The 19,635-nt window shown below is 39.7% G+C and overlaps 1 protein-coding gene across 1 annotated transcript in view; it reads left to right on the forward strand.

The window, feature by feature from the left end:
* MYO16 (myosin XVI) overlaps nucleotides 1-19,635 on the forward strand; it is a 434,741-nt gene that overhangs the window by 135,553 nt on the left and 279,553 nt on the right. Inside the window, exons 10-11 of the mRNA XM_040624514.1 lie at nucleotides 6,957-7,067; nucleotides 15,867-15,932. Of these exons, the coding sequence (XP_040480448.1) occupies nucleotides 6,957-7,067; nucleotides 15,867-15,932 (177 nt within the window). The remainder of the gene's footprint in view (nucleotides 1-6,956; nucleotides 7,068-15,866; nucleotides 15,933-19,635) is intronic.

Below are 19,635 nucleotides of genomic sequence, written 5' to 3' on the forward strand. Positions count from 1 at the left end.
TGGGGTGATGGTGACACGTCCATGTAGGTTCAACTGTGACAAATGTCATCATTCTGGTGGGGAGTATTAATAGTGGGGAAGGCTATGCACGAGTGGGACAGGGGTGTGTGGGAGATATCTGTACCTTCCTCTCAGTTTTGCTGTGACTCTGAAACTGCTGTAAAAAATTAAAATCTTAGGGGCGCCTGGGTGGCTCCGTCAGTTAAGCGATCAACTCTTGGTTTTGGCTCAGGTCATGGTCTCAGGGTCCTGAGAGTGAGCCCTGCGTGGGGCTCTGTGCTCAGTGGGGAGTCTGCTTGAGATTCTCTCTCTCTCTCTCTCCTTCTGCCCCCCCCCAATCACACAGGTGTTCTCTCTCTCTCCAATAAATAAAATCTTTAAAAAAATTAAAAACATTAAAAATTAAAATCTTAAAAAAAAGAGATGACACTCAAGTATAACCCTTATAGAGTAGCCTTTCTGATTTTAATGTAAGCTCTTTTTAATTATACAGTTTATAATTGTATCCCAGGCATTAAAAGCAGTTGCAATCATGTTCTGTTTGTGTGGTACTGAAGAGGGAGTGGCGGTTATTCAGGTTTTGTGTTCATACGTTATCGATGGCACGTGGGCTCTCCATCCCGCTGTGGGCATCGCGGGCATCTGTTCTTGGTGGTGAAGCACGTAGGTGATTCTCTCCCGAGGAAGACCGACACTATCCACTGACTGGATTATACTGTCACATTTCATAAGAGAGATTTAGAAAAGATGTGTCAAAGCAAGAACATTCTGATTAACATCTTAAAGAGAAATATGTCATGTAGAAAATTTTTTAAAAAATTGAAACAAAAACCACAGTATTTCTCCTTCCAGATTTTTATAAAATGTAGGTTTTATCAAATGGTGACTGTGTGAGTGAATATTCAAGGCTTGATTTAAACTTTTTTTGGTTCTGATAATCACCAAAATGAATACATAATATCTCTAAGAAGGTAGAATTTTTCTTTAGTTGCTAAAAAGCGTGCAAGACATTCTTCCTTTAATTTCCTTTCCACTCTGCCTTTCCCTCCCTTTCTCCTCCCCTGACTTCTCCCTTCATTCTCTCTCTAATTGCCTGACTTCTTTTCCCCCTCTCCCTTCCTCCACTTCCTTCCTTTGTGAATGTATTTCTTTAAATTCAGTTCATACTTGAAATTCCAATTTTTATGCCCCTGAGTGAAGGCACACTAGCCTGGGAGCATGGAGAAAGACTGATGCTCTGGTTAGGTCTGCTGCTGAAAGTCTATGACTCAGAGGCTCCCTGACTTAATAAGCCCCATCTGTGAAATGGGTCCATGGTATAGTTCTCACAGGATTGTTACGGAGTTGACAGAAATGAGGGCTATAAGGTTATAACACATTTTCTGAGAACAGAGTAAAATTGCAGTAAGATGCATTTATATTTTTTACTGTTCTTATTGATATAGACTGGCTGTATGTTAGGTTTTGCCAGAATGGCTGAATTTATCTGCTGTTGATGTAATTCCAGTCAACACGTCCACGGCGCTTTATTTTTATCAATGCAAATGTAGATGACTTTAGACAATAATAATACAAAATTATACTTTATCTGAACATTGCAATGCTTAAACATGCATTTACCTGCATTGTCTTAATCCTCAAAATACCACTGTGGGCAAGTTATTATCCCTTTTCATTACTTAACTTACACTCAATTTACAGATTAAGTTTTTTTTTTAAGATTGATTTATTCATTTGAGGGAGAGAGAGCACGTGCGCACGTGCAAGCAGGGGAGAGCCGAGAGGGAGGGAGAGCAGCTCCCCGCTGAGTGCAGAGCCCCTAGACAGGGCTCCATGCCACGACCCTGAGATCATGCCCGGACCTGAAATCAAGAGCCGGTCACCCAACCAAGCATCTTCCAGAGCCCTGTGGACCTGTGATGGTTCTAGAAACAGGAGAGGAGGTTGGCGTTCCCCGGCTGCGTGTGTGGTACAGGGACTTTGAAGATGGGCGAGAATTCTTTCTGCGGTCCACAGAAACACCCGTCTCCATGTACACGAAAGTGTAAATCCTCGGCCAGGCAAAGCGCTAGTAAGTGAGAGGGCCTGATCGGTTTGCTGTGTGGAAACAGCCAAGAGCATAGCAGACCCAGGGGGATCATTCAAATGCTGTCTGGGCGTGCTGATGAGATTAGCTCTGGAAAACTTAGTGTTTGTCAGACTATCACCTTTTCCCTGCAAGAACCATCCGGGTCACCTCGTTTTTCTCCTCACTTCCTCTTTCCTCTTCAATCATGAATACTCAGCTCTTTCTTCTCCTCAAGGTACTGTTGCCTTTTTCCCATTTGTCAGACCCCCTCTTTTCTCTACTGGACTTGTAGTTTCTGCACTTATACTGTTCATCTCCCAGAAGGAAAAGTCACCAGCAAACAGAACAGGAAAGGGGACGGCACTCCACGCAGTGTTGACAAGTGGAGGCCAGGAATCGGGGTAGTCAGAATATTCCCAAAACTTAAGTTCCCTTTGGATCTCGAAACATTTCTCCAAGTGTTTCTCTGAAGTTCTTCCCGACTTTCTATCCTGAACGGTTTCTAGTTTATGTTCTAGATCTCTCCTTTTACAGTAATAGATAGGGATATGTATCTTCATAGAAATCATAGTGGTCAGTCCTAGAGAGAGGATGTTGATCTTTTCTATGTATTTATCGCCTCTCTGTTTTGCCTTGTGTTATAATTATTTGGCGGACTTTGGCAGCAGACTTTATCGAGCCTACAACTATAACATAAAAATATTTAGAGGTGTCTTTTTCTTCTTCTTTCCACTTGCTAGCAGGTGTCCCAAGGCTTTTGAAATCTTTGCAAAGAATGTGTCCCTTTGATAGCCTTGCCTAAGATCGATTAAGAAAGCCTCCTTCCTGATCCTTCTGGGATCCTGATGTGATAAATGCAAGGAATGCTTCCCTTGACCTGCTCTCACACTGTATCTGTCACATCTCATTACTGCAGACAGGCTAGGGCGTCTTCCCATTTTTACTGTCAGCCTAGTATTTTCCCGAACCCGAGAAACGGCTGTGCCACTGTAGACGGAAATCCTCAAGAATACCAACGAGATGTCTGCAATAACTCTTTCGGGCTTGTCAGAACACATGTGGGACTTCTGTTAGTACTCTTCATGCTTCTTCTAAACATACACCCAGAAATTTGCATTGAGCTTGTTAGAGCTGTGGTTATAAGAGGAAGTTTATTATTTAAGAAATGTAAACCATTTCTTCTAAAGAAAAAGCTTGCTCTTGATTTGTCTCCTTTTATGATGCTTTGGGAGTTAAATATGTATACTAACTTGATGGAGACTTTTGTCTTATTTTTGCATTGTTCAGAGTTATTGCAATCCATTATTGGCTTGTATCAGATCATGTATATGCATGAATGTGTATAGATGCGTGTGTCAACACGTGCGTGTGAAATGTGTATAGATGTACATTTGCACATTCTTATCCAATTTCTGGGGTACATATCTGTGTGTATGTAGATGTATACATTTTTTACTTTCAGGAAATGCTTGCAAAGACACTGAAAAGAAAAGATATTTATATCCATCTCTAAATTGATAATGAAAGTTTCCTTTTATGTCTCTCTCTCTATGAAGACTTTTGCCAGTAGGCTTTTTATTTCTTGGAAATATGTCCTCACCCATTTGTACGTATTTTCTGAAATCCTTTCATATCTAAGGGCACACGCTTGCGTCTGTGATCCTGGATGCACTGCAGTTGTCTATCAGTATAAGTAAACCTCGATCTTGTCTCTACGGGTCACAAGTAATAAATCCAGTACAGCTCCCCACCATGGTGAGCGTGGCCGCTCCTCTTCTTGTTGCCCTGGCGTCTGTCCATCTGTCCCCTGGTGCGTCTCTCTTCCCCTCTCCACCACCCGCCCTGTTTCCTCCCGCTCTGCAGCGCACAGGCAGCACCTAGGGCCCTTTCCACGTTCTTCGCTCTCCCTGCCCACCCCCCCCCCACCCCACAGGATGGTCTTGCGGAATTAGGTCCAGGTGCAGCTTTGCTGTGATCTCATCAGAGAGGACTTCTTAGACCATCCAAGTGGGAGTCCACTTTTTCACTTTTCAGAGCATCCTGTGGTTTCCCCCCATAGCCCTTTTTATAACTGCAGTCTCTTACTTGCATTCTTATTTTTCCCGCAGCAAACTGTAAACACTCTGAGGTACGTGACCTCATCCCTTTGCTCCCTCTTTGTACTAAACGTCTAGCACAGTGCCTGGCAAAGAGCCCGTGAGCAAGAAAAAGAAAGGCAAATGATTGAATATATATTGTCGGTTTATTCGGTGTCTGCTAGACTTTCTCCACTGTTCCCTGATGGGTATTGTCCCAGCTTCCCCTTCTGACCTATCCGCTGTGTGACCCCAGGGAAACCATGCAGCCTCTCTGGGCCTTAAGTTCTCTGTCTACTAATTAAGGATGTTGGACTATATCCATGAATCTCAAACTTTTAAAAATTATTATTTCACAGCAGATCCTTCCTCAAAAAAGGGGTATGTGAAAGAGAATTCCAGATTTTAGAGCAGATGATAGCTGAGGGTCTCTGCTGAGGGCTGCAGAGATTGGCCCAGAGCCCTCGACAAATGCCTGCCTCCTCCTTTCTCCAAAGGCAGCCTCAGGGAAGTTGGCAGAAAGTTTACCTTTGGTGCTCATGGCCCTCTCCAGATGTTTCCCTCGGTAACGACGCACCCATTCCTGCACGCTTACCCGCAGAGCAGACGCCTCCCGGGGCCTCCGCACAAGCTCATCCTCACAGCTTCCTGTGAGGGACACACCATCATCCTTCGTATTATCAAAGACAATTGAAAGTGACTTAGTTATGTTACAGAAGAAAAATGTTCACGGTCCCCCCGCCGGGAAGACACACCACTGAGGTTTAAACAGGTTCACCCCCATGAACACAAAGATGATGGATGCCTAGATGTGCTTCAGTTTCCAGCATGTTGTCGGTGGGGAAGCTCAGGTCAGTGTGTAAGATTTTTACCCAAATTGGCGTGACTGATGAAAGATGCAGAGTGGAACGTGCCTGGGTCGCCCAGACCGCTCGTCACTTTCCCGGCAGCATTTTGGGCCTACAAGACTCTTCTAAGTAGAACTAAGTGTTTAATGTGAAAAGAAAAACCAAAAACACAGATATCGCACCATCCCCAGACTGATTTTGACAACCCAGAAGAATATCAGGAGAGGCGGGACGTTATCACTTCAATTTTTATCAGCCACAAGTACCAGCTTTCGGATTCTACTCTTGATTGTGTAAGTGAATATTTGTGACAGGATCGAAGTCTTCCAGCTATGCCTCTAACTAATTAAAATGAACTAATTAACTTATTTTAATGAGACTATGTGATATGCTCCTTAAAGGTTCATTCTGAAAGAGATTTTGAGGCCTATTTCTTTTAAATGCTGCAACAGCAAAGACAATGCACTGAGGGTGTTCGCTGAGTTCGTGCATGGTGTGGGGTGAGAAGAGGCTTGTTCCTGACCTTTATGATGCCTGGAGTATTTTACAAATTGATTTTCAATGCATAAACAACTTTCTCTTGGAATATAGTGCTCACCACTTACACAAGCGGTGGTATTTCTCCTACCAGAGACCGCTGCGTGATACCCGTCTAACTGGAAGACATAACAAACCACTCTTCCGACCACTTGAGATTCCCAGTGAAGAATCTGAGTTTCCATGATGAATGCATTAGGATTAGAAACAGCCTGGGAAAGCACTGACTTCACTTTATGAACTCCTGAGAAAGATTGCATTCTGCAAACCACTCATATCAGAGAGACCATCCTTCATTTAGATTTTTTTCATGTGCAGTATTTGTCAATGCCATAAACATTTAGCTGATAAACAGTAATCTTTAAGTTCAAATTCTTTAACAGTGATACGTATAATGATAAGATACGTAATGCAAATATAAATACGAAAGGCAAATCCAAATACCCAGTACAAACACAAATACAAATGATGCGAATAAACTTGCTGTTATTAAAAATTCACTATGGGCACCAGTGAACTCACAGAGGCATTGATAAGACTATGCTTGGTCTTTGGCTCCTCCTCCGTGTTTGACAAAAGAAAACCAAAGCTGTCTTTGTAGATCAAGCGTCTGCTTTGCACAACGTATCTTGTGTACGTAAAATTAACCATGGTCCATTCCTAACTTGAAAATGATAGATTTTTTTCATCTAATTAAATCATCCAAATTCATCTTTTTTATTTGAAATATTTCCCAGTTTTTTAACTCCGTCACTTTCTATTAGGTTGAATAGGGAAGCATGTTTTTCTTTATGACAAAATTATCTTAATCTCACAGCTACTTTCATTGTAGGAGTAATGTAGAAAAGAATAAAAATCTCAAGCCAAAATTCTAGAGTCTTCTTTCAAAATCTGGCCTCCTCCTACATGTATGCGGAAGCTAAGTTCCAGGCACACTGGCTCCTTCACCATGCCAACAACAGTAACAGGAGAAGTTTGCTTTAGCTTTGGAAACACTGCAGATACGTGAGCTTTTCAGCTGCTGGTCTTAGAGGACTCAGAACAGCTCAGGGCTGTCTACATTTTAAGTGGGGACTAGGAAAGTCAACATGCTGAAATGATTTTGGCAGACTGATGCCTTTGCGGGACGGAAGGTAGCCCTGGGGGTGCCTACGTTGGTGTGTGTGTGTGTGTGTGTGTGTGTGTGTGTGTGTGTGAGCGTGTGTGCCCACGCTCGTGGGCATAGGATGGAAATTCTCATCTGAATGCATTTCTCTGTGGCTGTTGAATTTTTTGTTCCTTTTAAGTGAACCATTTCATCTTTTAATAATGGTTTCAAACTCACGTGGTCTCTACACTTTTGACATGTAATTAGAATTGGAACATCCAACTGTGAAGAAAGTTGATGGGAAAGCAATTAGAATTGATCCTACTTATTTTTTTCCCTAGGTCAAGCTGATGCCTCCCGCTCCCAGTGATGACCTGGCAACGCTCAGCGAGCTGAATGACGGCACCCTGCTTTATGAAATTCAGAAGCGCTTTGGGAACAATCAGATATATGTAAGTGCCCTTGAACCTGCCTTGTGCCCTGCTTTGTCTTGCTGCCGATTCCCCCCCTTCCGTGCCACAGATAGTACAAGGAGGGGGCTTATTGTTGTTTCTGGTCTTGCTGATAGCTTAAGGTCGATTTCTCAGAGTTCGGGTTCATTCTGATTCAGTTCTAAGGCAAGTTCAGCAAAGATCCAGATTTCAGAGTAGTTAAGTGAAAGTGAACACCCTGAGGATTGACAACTTTCCTGGTGTCAAGTTCGCTGTGGGAGAAGATCTGGCTAGAAACCGCAGGATCCGCAAGTCACTTCCAAAAATGCTGTTTGTTTCCTGTACTTAAACCTGCTAGATCTGGAAAAGGAAGCTAAAGAGGGACAGTTCACTCTGCTGGGAGGATGTCATCTCTATCTGCATGAAAAGAGAAACCAGAGTCCCTTTAAGTTATCAGGAAATGCTTTGTCTGTAAAGTAAATAATTTATACACCAATCCCTGATAACAGGATACGGATATATGACTCAGATGGCAAACAGCATAGAGAATTAATTTGCTGTGGTTCTGCCCTGGTGTATATGTGTTATTTCATCCAATATGCAGAACGATTTAGACACCATGTCATCTCAGTCCCTGTGTCTGTCGGTCTGTCTGTCTGTCTCCCTCTCCTTGATTTTGTGATATTCAGCTCAGAGCAATTCAATCAGAATGTCTATAGAGAAATCTGATTATGCCCATATGTGCTATCCCTTTTTGATAACACTCTTTTTTCCCCAGTCTACTGAGAAATTGATTAAGTAATTTTCATGTAAATGTGAAGTCTGAGATTTCCTTGTGAGTAATAAATCGTCAGGTGCTGATTAGCCTATGAAAATTCAGTGCGGCATCTTAATGCTTGGATAAATTGCCTGCCACTGTAAATACACTTACAATTAAATGCTTCTATCAAAACGAATGGGATTGAGTCATTGGCATAAAGTGGTGAAAGCTGGTAACTTCGCTCCCTGGAATGGCCCTGCTAATTGTGTATTAGTTTTATTCCATTTTCTCACCTTTTCCAACCTGGTGCTGATTCTTCTTCTCCTCCTCCTCCTCCTCTTTCCTACCTTGACATCCACTTAATCCACCCTGCACCTCAGCGGTCCCCATCCTCATCAAGGTCATTGCCATCTCCTCTCCACAGCCTCCGAACCCTGCGGAGGCAACCTTGTCCCCTTTCAACCTAATCTCACCAGGAGCTAGAGTCATTCTTATCCAGGAACAGATGTGATCTTGCCACTCCCAGACTTGAAACGTCTCTGTGGCTTGTCACTTCTCATGGGAGGGTGACCACAGTCTTCATTCACAACCCGGGCCCCAGATACTGGTTGATTCTCTCGCCCTCCTGCCTGCGTTAAGATTTTCCTTGGGCTGTTTTACTTCCCCCTAAGCTTCTCTTTCTACCCCATGGAATAAACACTTTTTTCCTTTCCTTTCGCTTTATAAACTCCCACTCGGAAGTTCTTCAGTCTTTAAGTAACCCCCCCAGACCTTTCTGATGACGTCACGATGGATCTTTCTTCTCACCACTTGTGAGGATCTGTGTCACGGGTGATTTGATGAATGTCCCTTTGCTGTGCTAGACTGGCTCAGTGACAGTGGGATCCATGCTGGGTTTGCTCACTGTGAGGCCTGGTCAAGCACTTTCCAATCTCAAGTGACAAGCTCTTTCTATCTGTTTATCAGTCATGGCTCCAACTCCTCCCGGCACTGGACCATCTTCTTAGATACTTCCTGCCCACTGGGTTTCTCTTTCTCTCTGGATCGTGCTTTGCTAAAGTTCACATCAAATATAAATTTGCCACTGCATGAGACATGATTTTCCTCTTTTCCATACCTGAAATATTGAAGAGCTAAATCGTCTGGGATCAATTTTGTAAGGAGTGCTCTAAGTTATGTTATTTGAACTTGCCTTTAATGGATAGACAAGCCGTTTAAACATTATTGATTGAATAATAACAAGTGATTCTTAGAGTGTGTCCTCTGGACCATTGGATGTATGAACTTTTTATTACCGTTCTGCAGTGAGAGTAAGCATTTAGAACCTCTTAGGACAATCTGATGGTTTCATTTCTGTCCGTTGACTCTAGTAAGAATCCAGGCTTACATTTTGTATGTGTTTGTCTTTTTCAATGCCATGTTTACAGGAATTCACCTTTATTACATTTTACAAAAGTATCAGTCCACGATGAATTGGAACTAAAAGTGTTTCTTCTCACAAATACAAAAGTACTGATTTCAGTGGATGCTGTGTTAAGAGTTGGTCATCTGACTTCCACACCCACTCTCCTTACACGCCCCTCCCTGCCCCTCTTACTCTGCTCCCAGGTTCAGACTGAAGTGCCTGGTTAGAGCGTTGGGACTGGTCTTACTTCGGTGTCCCACATATGATTTTCCTGCAAATCTTAGCAGCCCTCCTTTCAAAATATACACAGAGTGGACCTCCACTACTGCCACGGGCCCATCAGGCCGACGTAACCCATGTCTGCTGAATTAATTGTCCAACCAGGATTTTCATCTCTTTTTGCTGTAATCTGACTGGTTATATAAGATGATCTTTCAAAACAGTCTGTAAGTTGCTCTTTTCTTTCTTTCCTTCCTTTTCTTTCTTTTTTCTTTCCTTTTGATGCCAAAACCCAGGAGCAAACATAACTTGCCCTTTTAACCAAGTGTATAGCATTTCATTTGGATATCAGACTATGAGGGTTCCATACAGCCAGTAGCAGTAGGATGTACCCAAACCATCAAACAAAATTAATTGTAAGCGATGAGACGTTTGCTTCCTAAATAATGCAGAGAACAAAGGCATTTCTTTCTCTGAATTATTACTGTCAACTGGGACAGCGGAAATAGAATATGCAATCAAATTTCTTTATGGATGGCAGATAAACATGGAGGCAATATTCTCTTTACAAATACAACTGGTAGGACTCAAGACTCATAAAGAAAGAAACCCCCCAAACAAACACAGGCTCCTGTTGTATCCGGTTAGCCAGGTAGGCAGCCTGGCTCACCTGAGCCACTTACTAACTAAACCTTTCCTTCCAGGTGACCCAGTGGGGTGTAGCAGGTCTTCTTTGTAAGAGCAGCTCAAGAGGCTAAAATTGACAAGCTTGTGTCAGAAGTTGAAGTCTGGGGTGCCTGAGTGGCTCAGTTGTTAAGCATCTGCCTTCAGCTCAGGTCATGATCCCAGGGTCCTGGGATCGAGCCCCGAATCGGGCTCCCTGCTCAGTGGGAAGCCTGCTTCTCCCTCTACCACTCCCCCTGCTGGTGTTCCCTCTCTCACTGTGTCTGTCTGTCTAGTAAATAAATAAAATCTTAAAAAAAAAAAAAAAAAAGAAGAAGAAGAAGAAGTTGAAGTCTCTCTCACTTGGAGGATATTTGAAATTATGAGGACAGACGCATTTTCCCCCAGCTGACCCTGCCCCCTGCCTGGAATCTGAAGCCACACCCGCCACATGCGTTACCTGCCATGTCATTCCCTGTCGTTCCACTCAACCGCATAGACCCTTGTGAGCACTTATCATGTGTGGGCTATTAAAAATAAAACTGTGATAGTTTAGAAAGATGAGGTGAAGGAAATCTGTAGGTTTCTAACTTAAAAATCCTTTTCCTGAAAAACATTTACAAAGTACCTTTCATCAAAGCAGCCTCTTGAGAATATGGCATAAGCCTATGTAAACTCATACGTTAGGAGTCTATCCTTAACACTCAGATCACGTTTTTCTAGACTCTTTTTCGTTTATCACAAAATACATTGGCAAAGACAATCTCAAATTTCTTCAATACTTAGATCAAAATAGAAATTATATCTCAATAGAAAAGTGCAACTTAGAAGTATTTTGATTTTATTTTGAAGTTCTGCATTTTTCCTTCCTTAGCAGATTTCTCCCTTCTCCCTCTGTCTACTTTTTCTCTTCATTTTTCTGAGTAATTTTCAGATATTTCACTATAAAGGTCCCATTTGGTTCAGTCATTTTACTTTCCTTTTCTCCTTTACTTGGCTGTAGAATCCTGGCCAGTCCTCCTTTGAAGTCAGTGTTGTCTTGAATCACAACCCATGAGTGGAGCATGACTGTCTTTATATGTTGTGATTCAAGACAACACTGACCTCGTTTGGTGAACACGCCCAGGTAACCAGCAGTTCCATGAAGAAATGGAATATTTGGAAGCCCCTTCCTCAGTTTACTGTAATCATCACAAAAGATTTTAGCATATATAGCTACGGATTCGTTTGGTGTTTTTTCCTGTATTTTATATAAAAGGACTCACCTGGTGTGTTCTCTCGTGTGTCTGCCTGCTTTCATTCATTGTTTGATTTCTGATAACCGTCTATTTTATTGCTTCCAGCCACAGCTACCCATGTTTACTTCTGCAAAATCAGCTGCCGTGTGAATATATCCTCATTTATTTATTTACTCTACAATGGAGGAACACTTGAGTTGTCTCCACCGTTTGGTTGTTGAATTATGCTGTTACAATTACGTGAATTATGTGGGTGATACTGTTATAAACCATCGTAGGCCTTTTTAGGTGACACGTGTACGCAGGTATTTCCGTGGGGCCGCGTGCAGCTATTTTCATGGGGCCGTGAGCCCAGCCCTGGAATTCGGGCGTCACAGGTCCCTTCAGCCTGAGGAGATACAGCCAAACACTTTCTCAGAGTGGTTAGACTGTCGCCACAGACTTCAGTTTCCGCACCCTCACCAACACTCAGCACAATCAGTGTTGGCTGTTGTGTTAGTAGTTTTCACATAAGTTAGCCATTCGGGCAGCTGTGGTCCCCCATTGTGGTTCTAGCTCCCATCCTCCTGCTGACTGATGGTGGTGACCGTGTGTGTCACTCACTTGGCCATCTCGTCTCACTTGGTGCCCATTCAGTAAAAATAAATGGGTTGTTTTACTTTTTCTTCTTGGTACGTAGGGATTTTTATATATTCCGGATACTCTTTCTTTGTTAAATATGCACATTTGCAAGCATTTTCTCCCAGTCTGTGGCTTGCATTTTTGTCTTCTAGTTGGTCTGTAGGTGAATAGAAGCTTTTGCAGTTTTTACGAAGTTCTTTATGTTTAATGTTTGTCCCACTTAAGAAAATTTGGCTTGGGCCATTTTCTTACATTTTCTTCATTCAGTTTGGTTGTTTTAACTTTCACATTTAAGGTGTATTACCAGTGTGGAAGTGATTTCACAATGGTACAAGAGGAGGGTCCAGACTCATGTTGCCCCATGTGGATTCTCCTGCTACGTTGCACTGGTGCCTTTGTGGTGACCAGGTGACCCTGGGGAGTGGGTCCGTCTCCAGAATCTGCCTTCTGTTGTATGGATCCGAGATATCTTTTTTTTTTTTTTTTAAAGATTTATTTATTTATTTATTTGACAGAGACAGCCAGCGAGAGAGGGAACACAAGCAGGGGGAGTGGGAGAGGAAGAAGCCGGCTCCTAGTGGAGGAGCCTGACGTGGGGCTCGATCCCAGAACGCTGGGATCACGCCCTGAGCCGAAGGCAGACGCTTAACGACTGCGCCACCCAGGCACCCCGGATCCGAGATATCTTAATCACTATAGTAGTATAATAAATCTTGATATAGAAGTCTTCTATATATCATGGAAGGTTAATATCCCTCCTTTGGCCATGGTTACCTTCTCTGGCACATTTTTAAATTTTTGATGTCTTGACCATTCGTATCAGATGTCTTTCTAGGCCTTTTTCAAACTTTGAGGCTATAATAAATGTTATTTTCTTATTGAAAATATTGAAAATAACAAATTTCACTTTCTTTTTGTGTGTTACAAATATAGAGGTATAATTTGATTGTGAACTTCATGTTTTATCTGCCAAACTTGCTAAATTTATATGTAAATATTGATTTATACGGAGAATCTTTTGGATTTTCTGCATATACTGCCACATATTATGTAGATCATGACTTTTATTTTTCTCTTTTAAATCGATAACTTCCTTACTTTTTTTCCTGTTTTATTTCACGGGATGGCACTCTTAATGAAAAGATGATGGGAGGTGACAATAACCTAAGATAGGCATCCCTACCTCATTTTGGATCTCAGGGAAAAGCTTTCGATATTTTATCATTAAGCAAGTTGTTTGCAGTAGCTCTGCCATAGGTATGGTTAAATGTTATTAGATTAAGGGAGTTCCTTATATTAATAGTTTTTAAAAGTTGTTATTTTTAATCAAGAGTAGGCATTGAATGCTATTAAATTTTTTTGACATTTATTGATTTTATGACTTTTTATTATTATAAATTACAAGGGTTGATTTACTAATATGAAGCCAACCTTATGTTTCTAGAACAAATCCTATTTGGTTGAAACAGATTATCTGTTGAATGTATTACTGGATTCAATTTGTCAATATTTTGCTCAGGATTTTTGCATGTACTTTAGGAAGGAGAACAGCCTGTAATCTTCCTTTCTTTCAATATACTACTTAGGTTTGTAATACCAAGTTTATGTAGCCCTCTTAAAATGAAATGGTGTTCCCTCTAAAATTCTTTCCTGGAATAATCTGTAATTGCTTATTTTGCTTATTTTGTTCATCAGTGTTGGAAAGAATTCACTAGTGAAGTTTAAATTTTCTTTGAGAAAGGTTTTTAGACATAGCTTCAAATTTCTTTTACAGAAAAAACTAGTCAGATGTTCTCTATCTTCCTGTGTTTGTTTTGGTAAGATGATGGTTGTTGTCCACATTATCTAAATATCCATAGTGGCAAAAATGTGATTCCAAACATCTCTTCATCTCTTCTCATGTCTATGTTGTCTGTAGTAAATGTCGTATGTAGAATACTCATAGTTTGTGCATTTTCTCTTGTTTTCTCAGTCTTGTTTTATTATATTGTTCAGAAGACCACCTTTTGACTTTTGTTTTCTATTCCATTAATTTCTGCTGTTATACTGATTATATTTCTGTATATTTTGATGTAATTTGATGAGGTCCTTGAAAAGTATACTTAGATCATAGCTACCAGCCTTTCTTCTTTTTTAACGTTATAAATAGCATATCAGGCAGTAATTTCCATACTAAGTATATCTTTGGTTGCATCTCACAAATTATGATGTGTTATAATCAAAATATTTTCTCATTTGCCTTGTGGCTCCTGTTTTGGCTCATAGGTTATTTGCAGATGCATTGTATAATTCCCAAACGTTTGGTGATTTTCTAGTTATCTGTTATTAATTTCTGTCTTAATTCTACCGTGATCAGAGTACATACTCTATGTGATTCAGGTCCTTTAAATATAATGAAACTGACCTGTGTTCAATTTTAAAGAATGCATATTCTGCAAGTGTTTGGTAACAGTGCTGTATATAAGTCAGTTAGTCACTTGGTAATTTTTTATTTCAAGATTTTATCTGCTTATTCCATGAGTTACTAAGAAAAAACATTGTTTAAATTGTGAATTAATTTTTCTCCTTACAGCTGTTTTTGCCTCATATGTTTTGTGCTAGATTTTGGTCTCATAGAAATTTTAAATGCTGTATCTTCCTGATTGATTTAACGTTTTATCACTGTGAAATGTCCCTTTTCATCATTTTTTTTTTTTTTGTATGTGTGAATTGAGTGTTGCTAAACCACATTTTTTCTGTTATTATTGTTTGCAGGTATTCTTGCTTTATCTTTTTACTTCCAAATTTTCTTAATCTATATAGAATAATCTAGTTCATAATCTTTGTCCTTTCATTAGAGTATTTATTAGCTTTACATTTGATGTAATTACTGATTTGGGGGGGGTTTAAATCTATCATTTTATTATTTGACTTATTTATCCCGTCCGTTCTTTGTGCCTTTATATCTCATTACTTGTTCTTCTTTTAATTACAAAAGTATTATTTGCTTTCTGTGTTTTATTCATTTTTCACTTATGCATTTCATTTTTATTCTGTAGCAGCATAGAACTCATTATGACATTCATTTCCTTCAGTATATTTGCCATGTGTTTTAATCTTATATTTTTTATTCAGTCTGATCCTCACAAAACCCCTTTAAGAAAACTGATTCTTTAGGGGCTCCTGGGTGGCACAGCGGTTAAGCGTCTGCCTTTGGCTCAGGGCGTGATCCCGGTGTTGTGGGATCGAGCCCCACATCAGGTTCCTCGGCTATGAGCCTGCTTCTTCCTCTCCCACTCTCCCTGCTTGTGTTCCCTCTCTCGCTGGCTGTCTCTATCTCTGCCAAATAAATAAATAAAATCTTTAAAAAAAAAAAAAAAGAAAGAAAAGCGATTCTTAGAATCCAGTCATTTCTGTTTAGGGGGAATGAACCACGAGAGACTATGGACTCTGGGAAACAAACTGAGGACTTCAGGGGCGGGGGGTGGGGATTGGGATAGGCCGGTGATGGGTGGTAAGGAGGACACGTATTGCATGGTGTACTGGGTGCTATAGGCAAACAATGAATCATGGAGCACTACATCAAAAACTAAGGCTGTACTGTATGGTGACTAATATAACATAATAAAAAATTATTATAAAAAAAGAAGAAAAACGATTTGGAATAAAAGAGGATTTGGCATTAAAAAAAAAAAAGAATCCAGTCATTTCACTTGTTATGTGTTTAATGGAACACCCTTGTTGGTTTTATTTAATTTGAATTTGACTTTCCTATTTCTTTATTCACAAACTTTACAACAGTTCACAAAATGTTAAAGTATGGCTTTTATTTATTTTCTCTATTTTGTACAGTGATTTTAAAGTTGTATCATTTTTAATTTTAAGTGTTCCATTTATATAGTCCACCAACTATTTATATCCTTTTCTTTTAACAGACTTTTATTGGAGACATCCTCTTGCTTGTTAACCCATTCAAGGAGCTTCCAATTTATTCCACCATGGTAAGTATAAAATTTAAAATATCATTTAAAATACCTATTCACATCAAATGATCGATTAAGAAGAACCCCAAAACAATACGTGAAGTCAAACTTCTCAGAAAATTCTAAATTGAAATTTGCATAATAATGACTTTCATTTGTTCTGAGACAAAAATGGAAAAGAATGTGATCTTATCAAAAGATTCCTTTACACTTAGAATATGTCATTTTCCTATAATTGTAATCATTAGACAGACTGCTAAAATTAAATATTACTCTACTTTCCATACCTTCTTGACTAATTCAAGATCAGTTGGTTTACAGTCCTTATTTCAACATCATGACCTCTGTCAGAAAAGTTCTGTGATGTTAAAACAATGAGAATGAGAAAGGACAATATTGAATTTTGTACGTTTTTTCAAATGACTTCCCACTTTTAATTATGAGACTCTCAAAATTAAAAGAGAAATTGCTTTTGGGAAATTATTTCAGGTAACTGAACACACAGCATGATTTTCAAGTAGTAATAGATGAAGACTATCATTGCGCAAGCTCTATTTTTTTTGTAAGTACAAGGCTGGTTCCAGGGAAAGCAGAATAGTTCATAGACAGCAGCGGCACGACAAAGAGGCGACAGAGCAGACACATGTTCCTGAAGCAGGGACATGCTCCTAGATGCTGGAGGGACAGGCGGTAGGAGAGAGGTTGGAGGAGAAGAGGGAGAAGGAGAAGAGGGGAAGGGAGAGAGAACACGTTCTTTAAGCTCCCAAGGAATCAGTGAAGGATTCTTATAGAAATTCCTCCTGAGGTAGAGTGCCCCCTCACTACTCCAACTTCTTCCTTTTGTACCAAAGTCACTTCCACTGTTGCTTTAAAACTGCTGCACCTTGCCCACTGTCTTCGCTCCTCTCACGAAGAGCCCAGCCTTAGCCTTGGGCAACCTGAGTGTGTGGTCACGTGAGGGACAGGGTAGGAGCCCTCACTGCAGTCATCTCCGGAGTTCTATCAGAGGAGTTCAGCCTGACCTGTCATGATCCAGTAGACATATGCCCGGTTCATATTTTTATTTCTTTTTATGTTTGTTCTTAATAATTTCTGTTTTCAAGGATTCTGTTCATTATATTAAACTTCCAAAGGTTGGGGCGTATTATTTTCCATGATCCTATTTATTTTTTTAATGTTTGTAGAATTTCGTGGGATTTCTTTTCATTCCCTGTGTTGGTCATGTATGCCTTCTCTGACTTTTTAAAATCAATTTGCTAGGAATTTCTTGATTGTGTTAATCTTTACAAAGAAGAACATTTCCTGACTTAAATTTTTTTCTGTTGTATATTTATTCTCTATATGATTGATTTCTGCTTTTTCTTTTTATCGTTTCCTTCTTTCTAAGTTTTTGGAGTTTCATTAGATAGTCATTTAACTTAAATAGTTATATTGTCAATTTTTTGCCTTTTATAAATAAGTATTTGGGGCTTTTTATTTGGCTTTAAACATGGCTTTCTGTATCTTTGATACTTGACGAGTTCATTATTCTTCAATTTAAGAGAGAGAGATAGAGAACCCCTGCTATTTAAAGCTATTAATGTGTTGTTTCTGGCTTATACTTATGGTATTACATTGGATCATAGAGTCCATAAGAATCTTATGGTGAGACAAAAGCCAGTTTTATGTAATTGCGTAAAATATATACATATATAGCTATTATGTAAACGCTTGTATAGATATAGAGGTCAAATTCTAAGTATTAGGGAAAATGTGCCACAATAAATTCTTTTGGCATGGCATTACTTGTCATGTTATATTGTATCTCAAATGGTATAGACCTGTGACTTTGTGGTTTCTTCGTTTCTAGGGTGTTAATAGTGTAGCAATTTTACGGCTTCAAGTAATGTGTAGTATTTGCAGGTCTTTCAGAAATACATGTTAACAGAGAAAAGGAGAGACCTTAAGAGACATATTTCTTTATTAATGTAGAAATAGAACATGACGCCCTGAGATTTTTGCGTGAACAGTTCATTCACACTTAAAACGGTGACTGCAACATATAACTTACATGCATCATCCTTTATATCCATCAATTCCAGTGGACTCTGGCATAGAACGTAAGAGGAAAATAAATATATTTAGGTGAAATATGCATGGATAAAAAACTTAAATGAAACCGCCCACTTTTTATATGTCATAATGAGATTTTACTGTATTAGGTGCTTTTGGAATTCATTTCCATTATGTAGAATCAACTAGTTTGCACTTTCCTGGTCTACAAGTAATAACTCACGATATAATTATAGATATTAGGTAGATATAAGGACTTAATTTTTAGGCTGAATTAGTGGGCAATCTTAGTATCTTGCAGTTTTAGTATCCTCTGTAGCAATCTTAGCATCTTGCAATTTCAAATCAGTTACTCAGTATGGAGCCACATCACGTTATCTCACTGTCCTAAGGACATGCAGAAGAAAGTTTCACTTATTTCTATGCGTATTGATTATATAATCACGTGTAGGCTTATTATCTTAATTAACAAATTCTGTTCAGATAGTTTAGTTTCTTCCCTCGTTAGTTGAATAAAAGAAGAAACTAAAACCTTGAATATGATTATATCTGTAAAGATTATATAGACCAGGAGAATGACTTCTGTGTTTCTTGTTGAAATATCCGCATGCATCATCTGTTGCTCACTTTAATTTTGTTACCATTAACTGTGTTATATTAAGCTTTGCATAACATTCATTTCTTATTTCTAGGAGGCCATTCATCATGGATATAGAGCCCTCTGTGTTGAACGGCATTTTGCCACTAATAGAAACACATGGCAGCAAGCAGCCCTATCCCTGAGCTGGCTGCGGGCATAAAAAATGTTGAGGTGATGCGAGCAGTCACTGGGGAGGAATGGCACCTAGTGGGCCAGTAGGCAGACAGTTCTAAATGAAGTATAACCAGCAGGGAGGGGACTCACTATTGTGCTGCCCATTTATGTTGAAGGCAAGTGACATCACTCATTTTACACACATAAAAGGTAGAGGAGAGGGAGAAAATAGAAAAGCAGCCAGATCTTTCTGAACAGGCTTTGCAAAAGAAGCAACGTTATAATCAGGAACAAGAATGCTTCATCAAACCAAGAAACATATATTGAGTCTATGAAACACAATCCGTTACGTTCGATATTTGGGGTTGCTAAGTAAGAGTCTCCTCATCCTTAGAAACTGTGTTGACAGGCTAGAGATGATGCATCACTAATGATAAAAGTAATCATAGACTTCACTTGTAGCTGAGGACAGGAAGATAGCTGTATTGAAAATGTACACTATTAATTGACAAGTCAGGAGGTTGAAGGGAAGGAAATCTTACCCACCTGAGAAAGGCATTACTTCAAAAAGCAGTGTGATTGGTGCAGATTAAAGGAATGAGTTAGATTCTAGTAAGGGGAGAGGAAATATACTTTGGAGAATTGTCTAGCACCACATAAGGGAGACAAAAAGTGTAGGATCATTGAGAAGAAAGCACAGACTAGTCTTATAAGAGCAAGAAGTTCAAAAAGTTAAAAAATTGAAAATCTGGTGTAGATTTAGACTACAAAGCTAAGTTAGAGAGTTTGGATTTTAATTTTAGAAAATAAAGACCCCCTGGAAACAAATAAGTCTGATACAAATAGTGTTTATAAGTCTGTCGCCATCAATTTGAGAAAAAGAGACATTTAGGCAAGACGACAGTTAGTAGGTGC

This window comes from Ursus maritimus, unplaced genomic scaffold, assembly GCF_017311325.1.
Source record: "Ursus maritimus isolate PB19 unplaced genomic scaffold, ASM1731132v1 scaffold_10, whole genome shotgun sequence".
Taxonomy (NCBI): domain Eukaryota; kingdom Metazoa; phylum Chordata; class Mammalia; order Carnivora; family Ursidae; genus Ursus; species Ursus maritimus.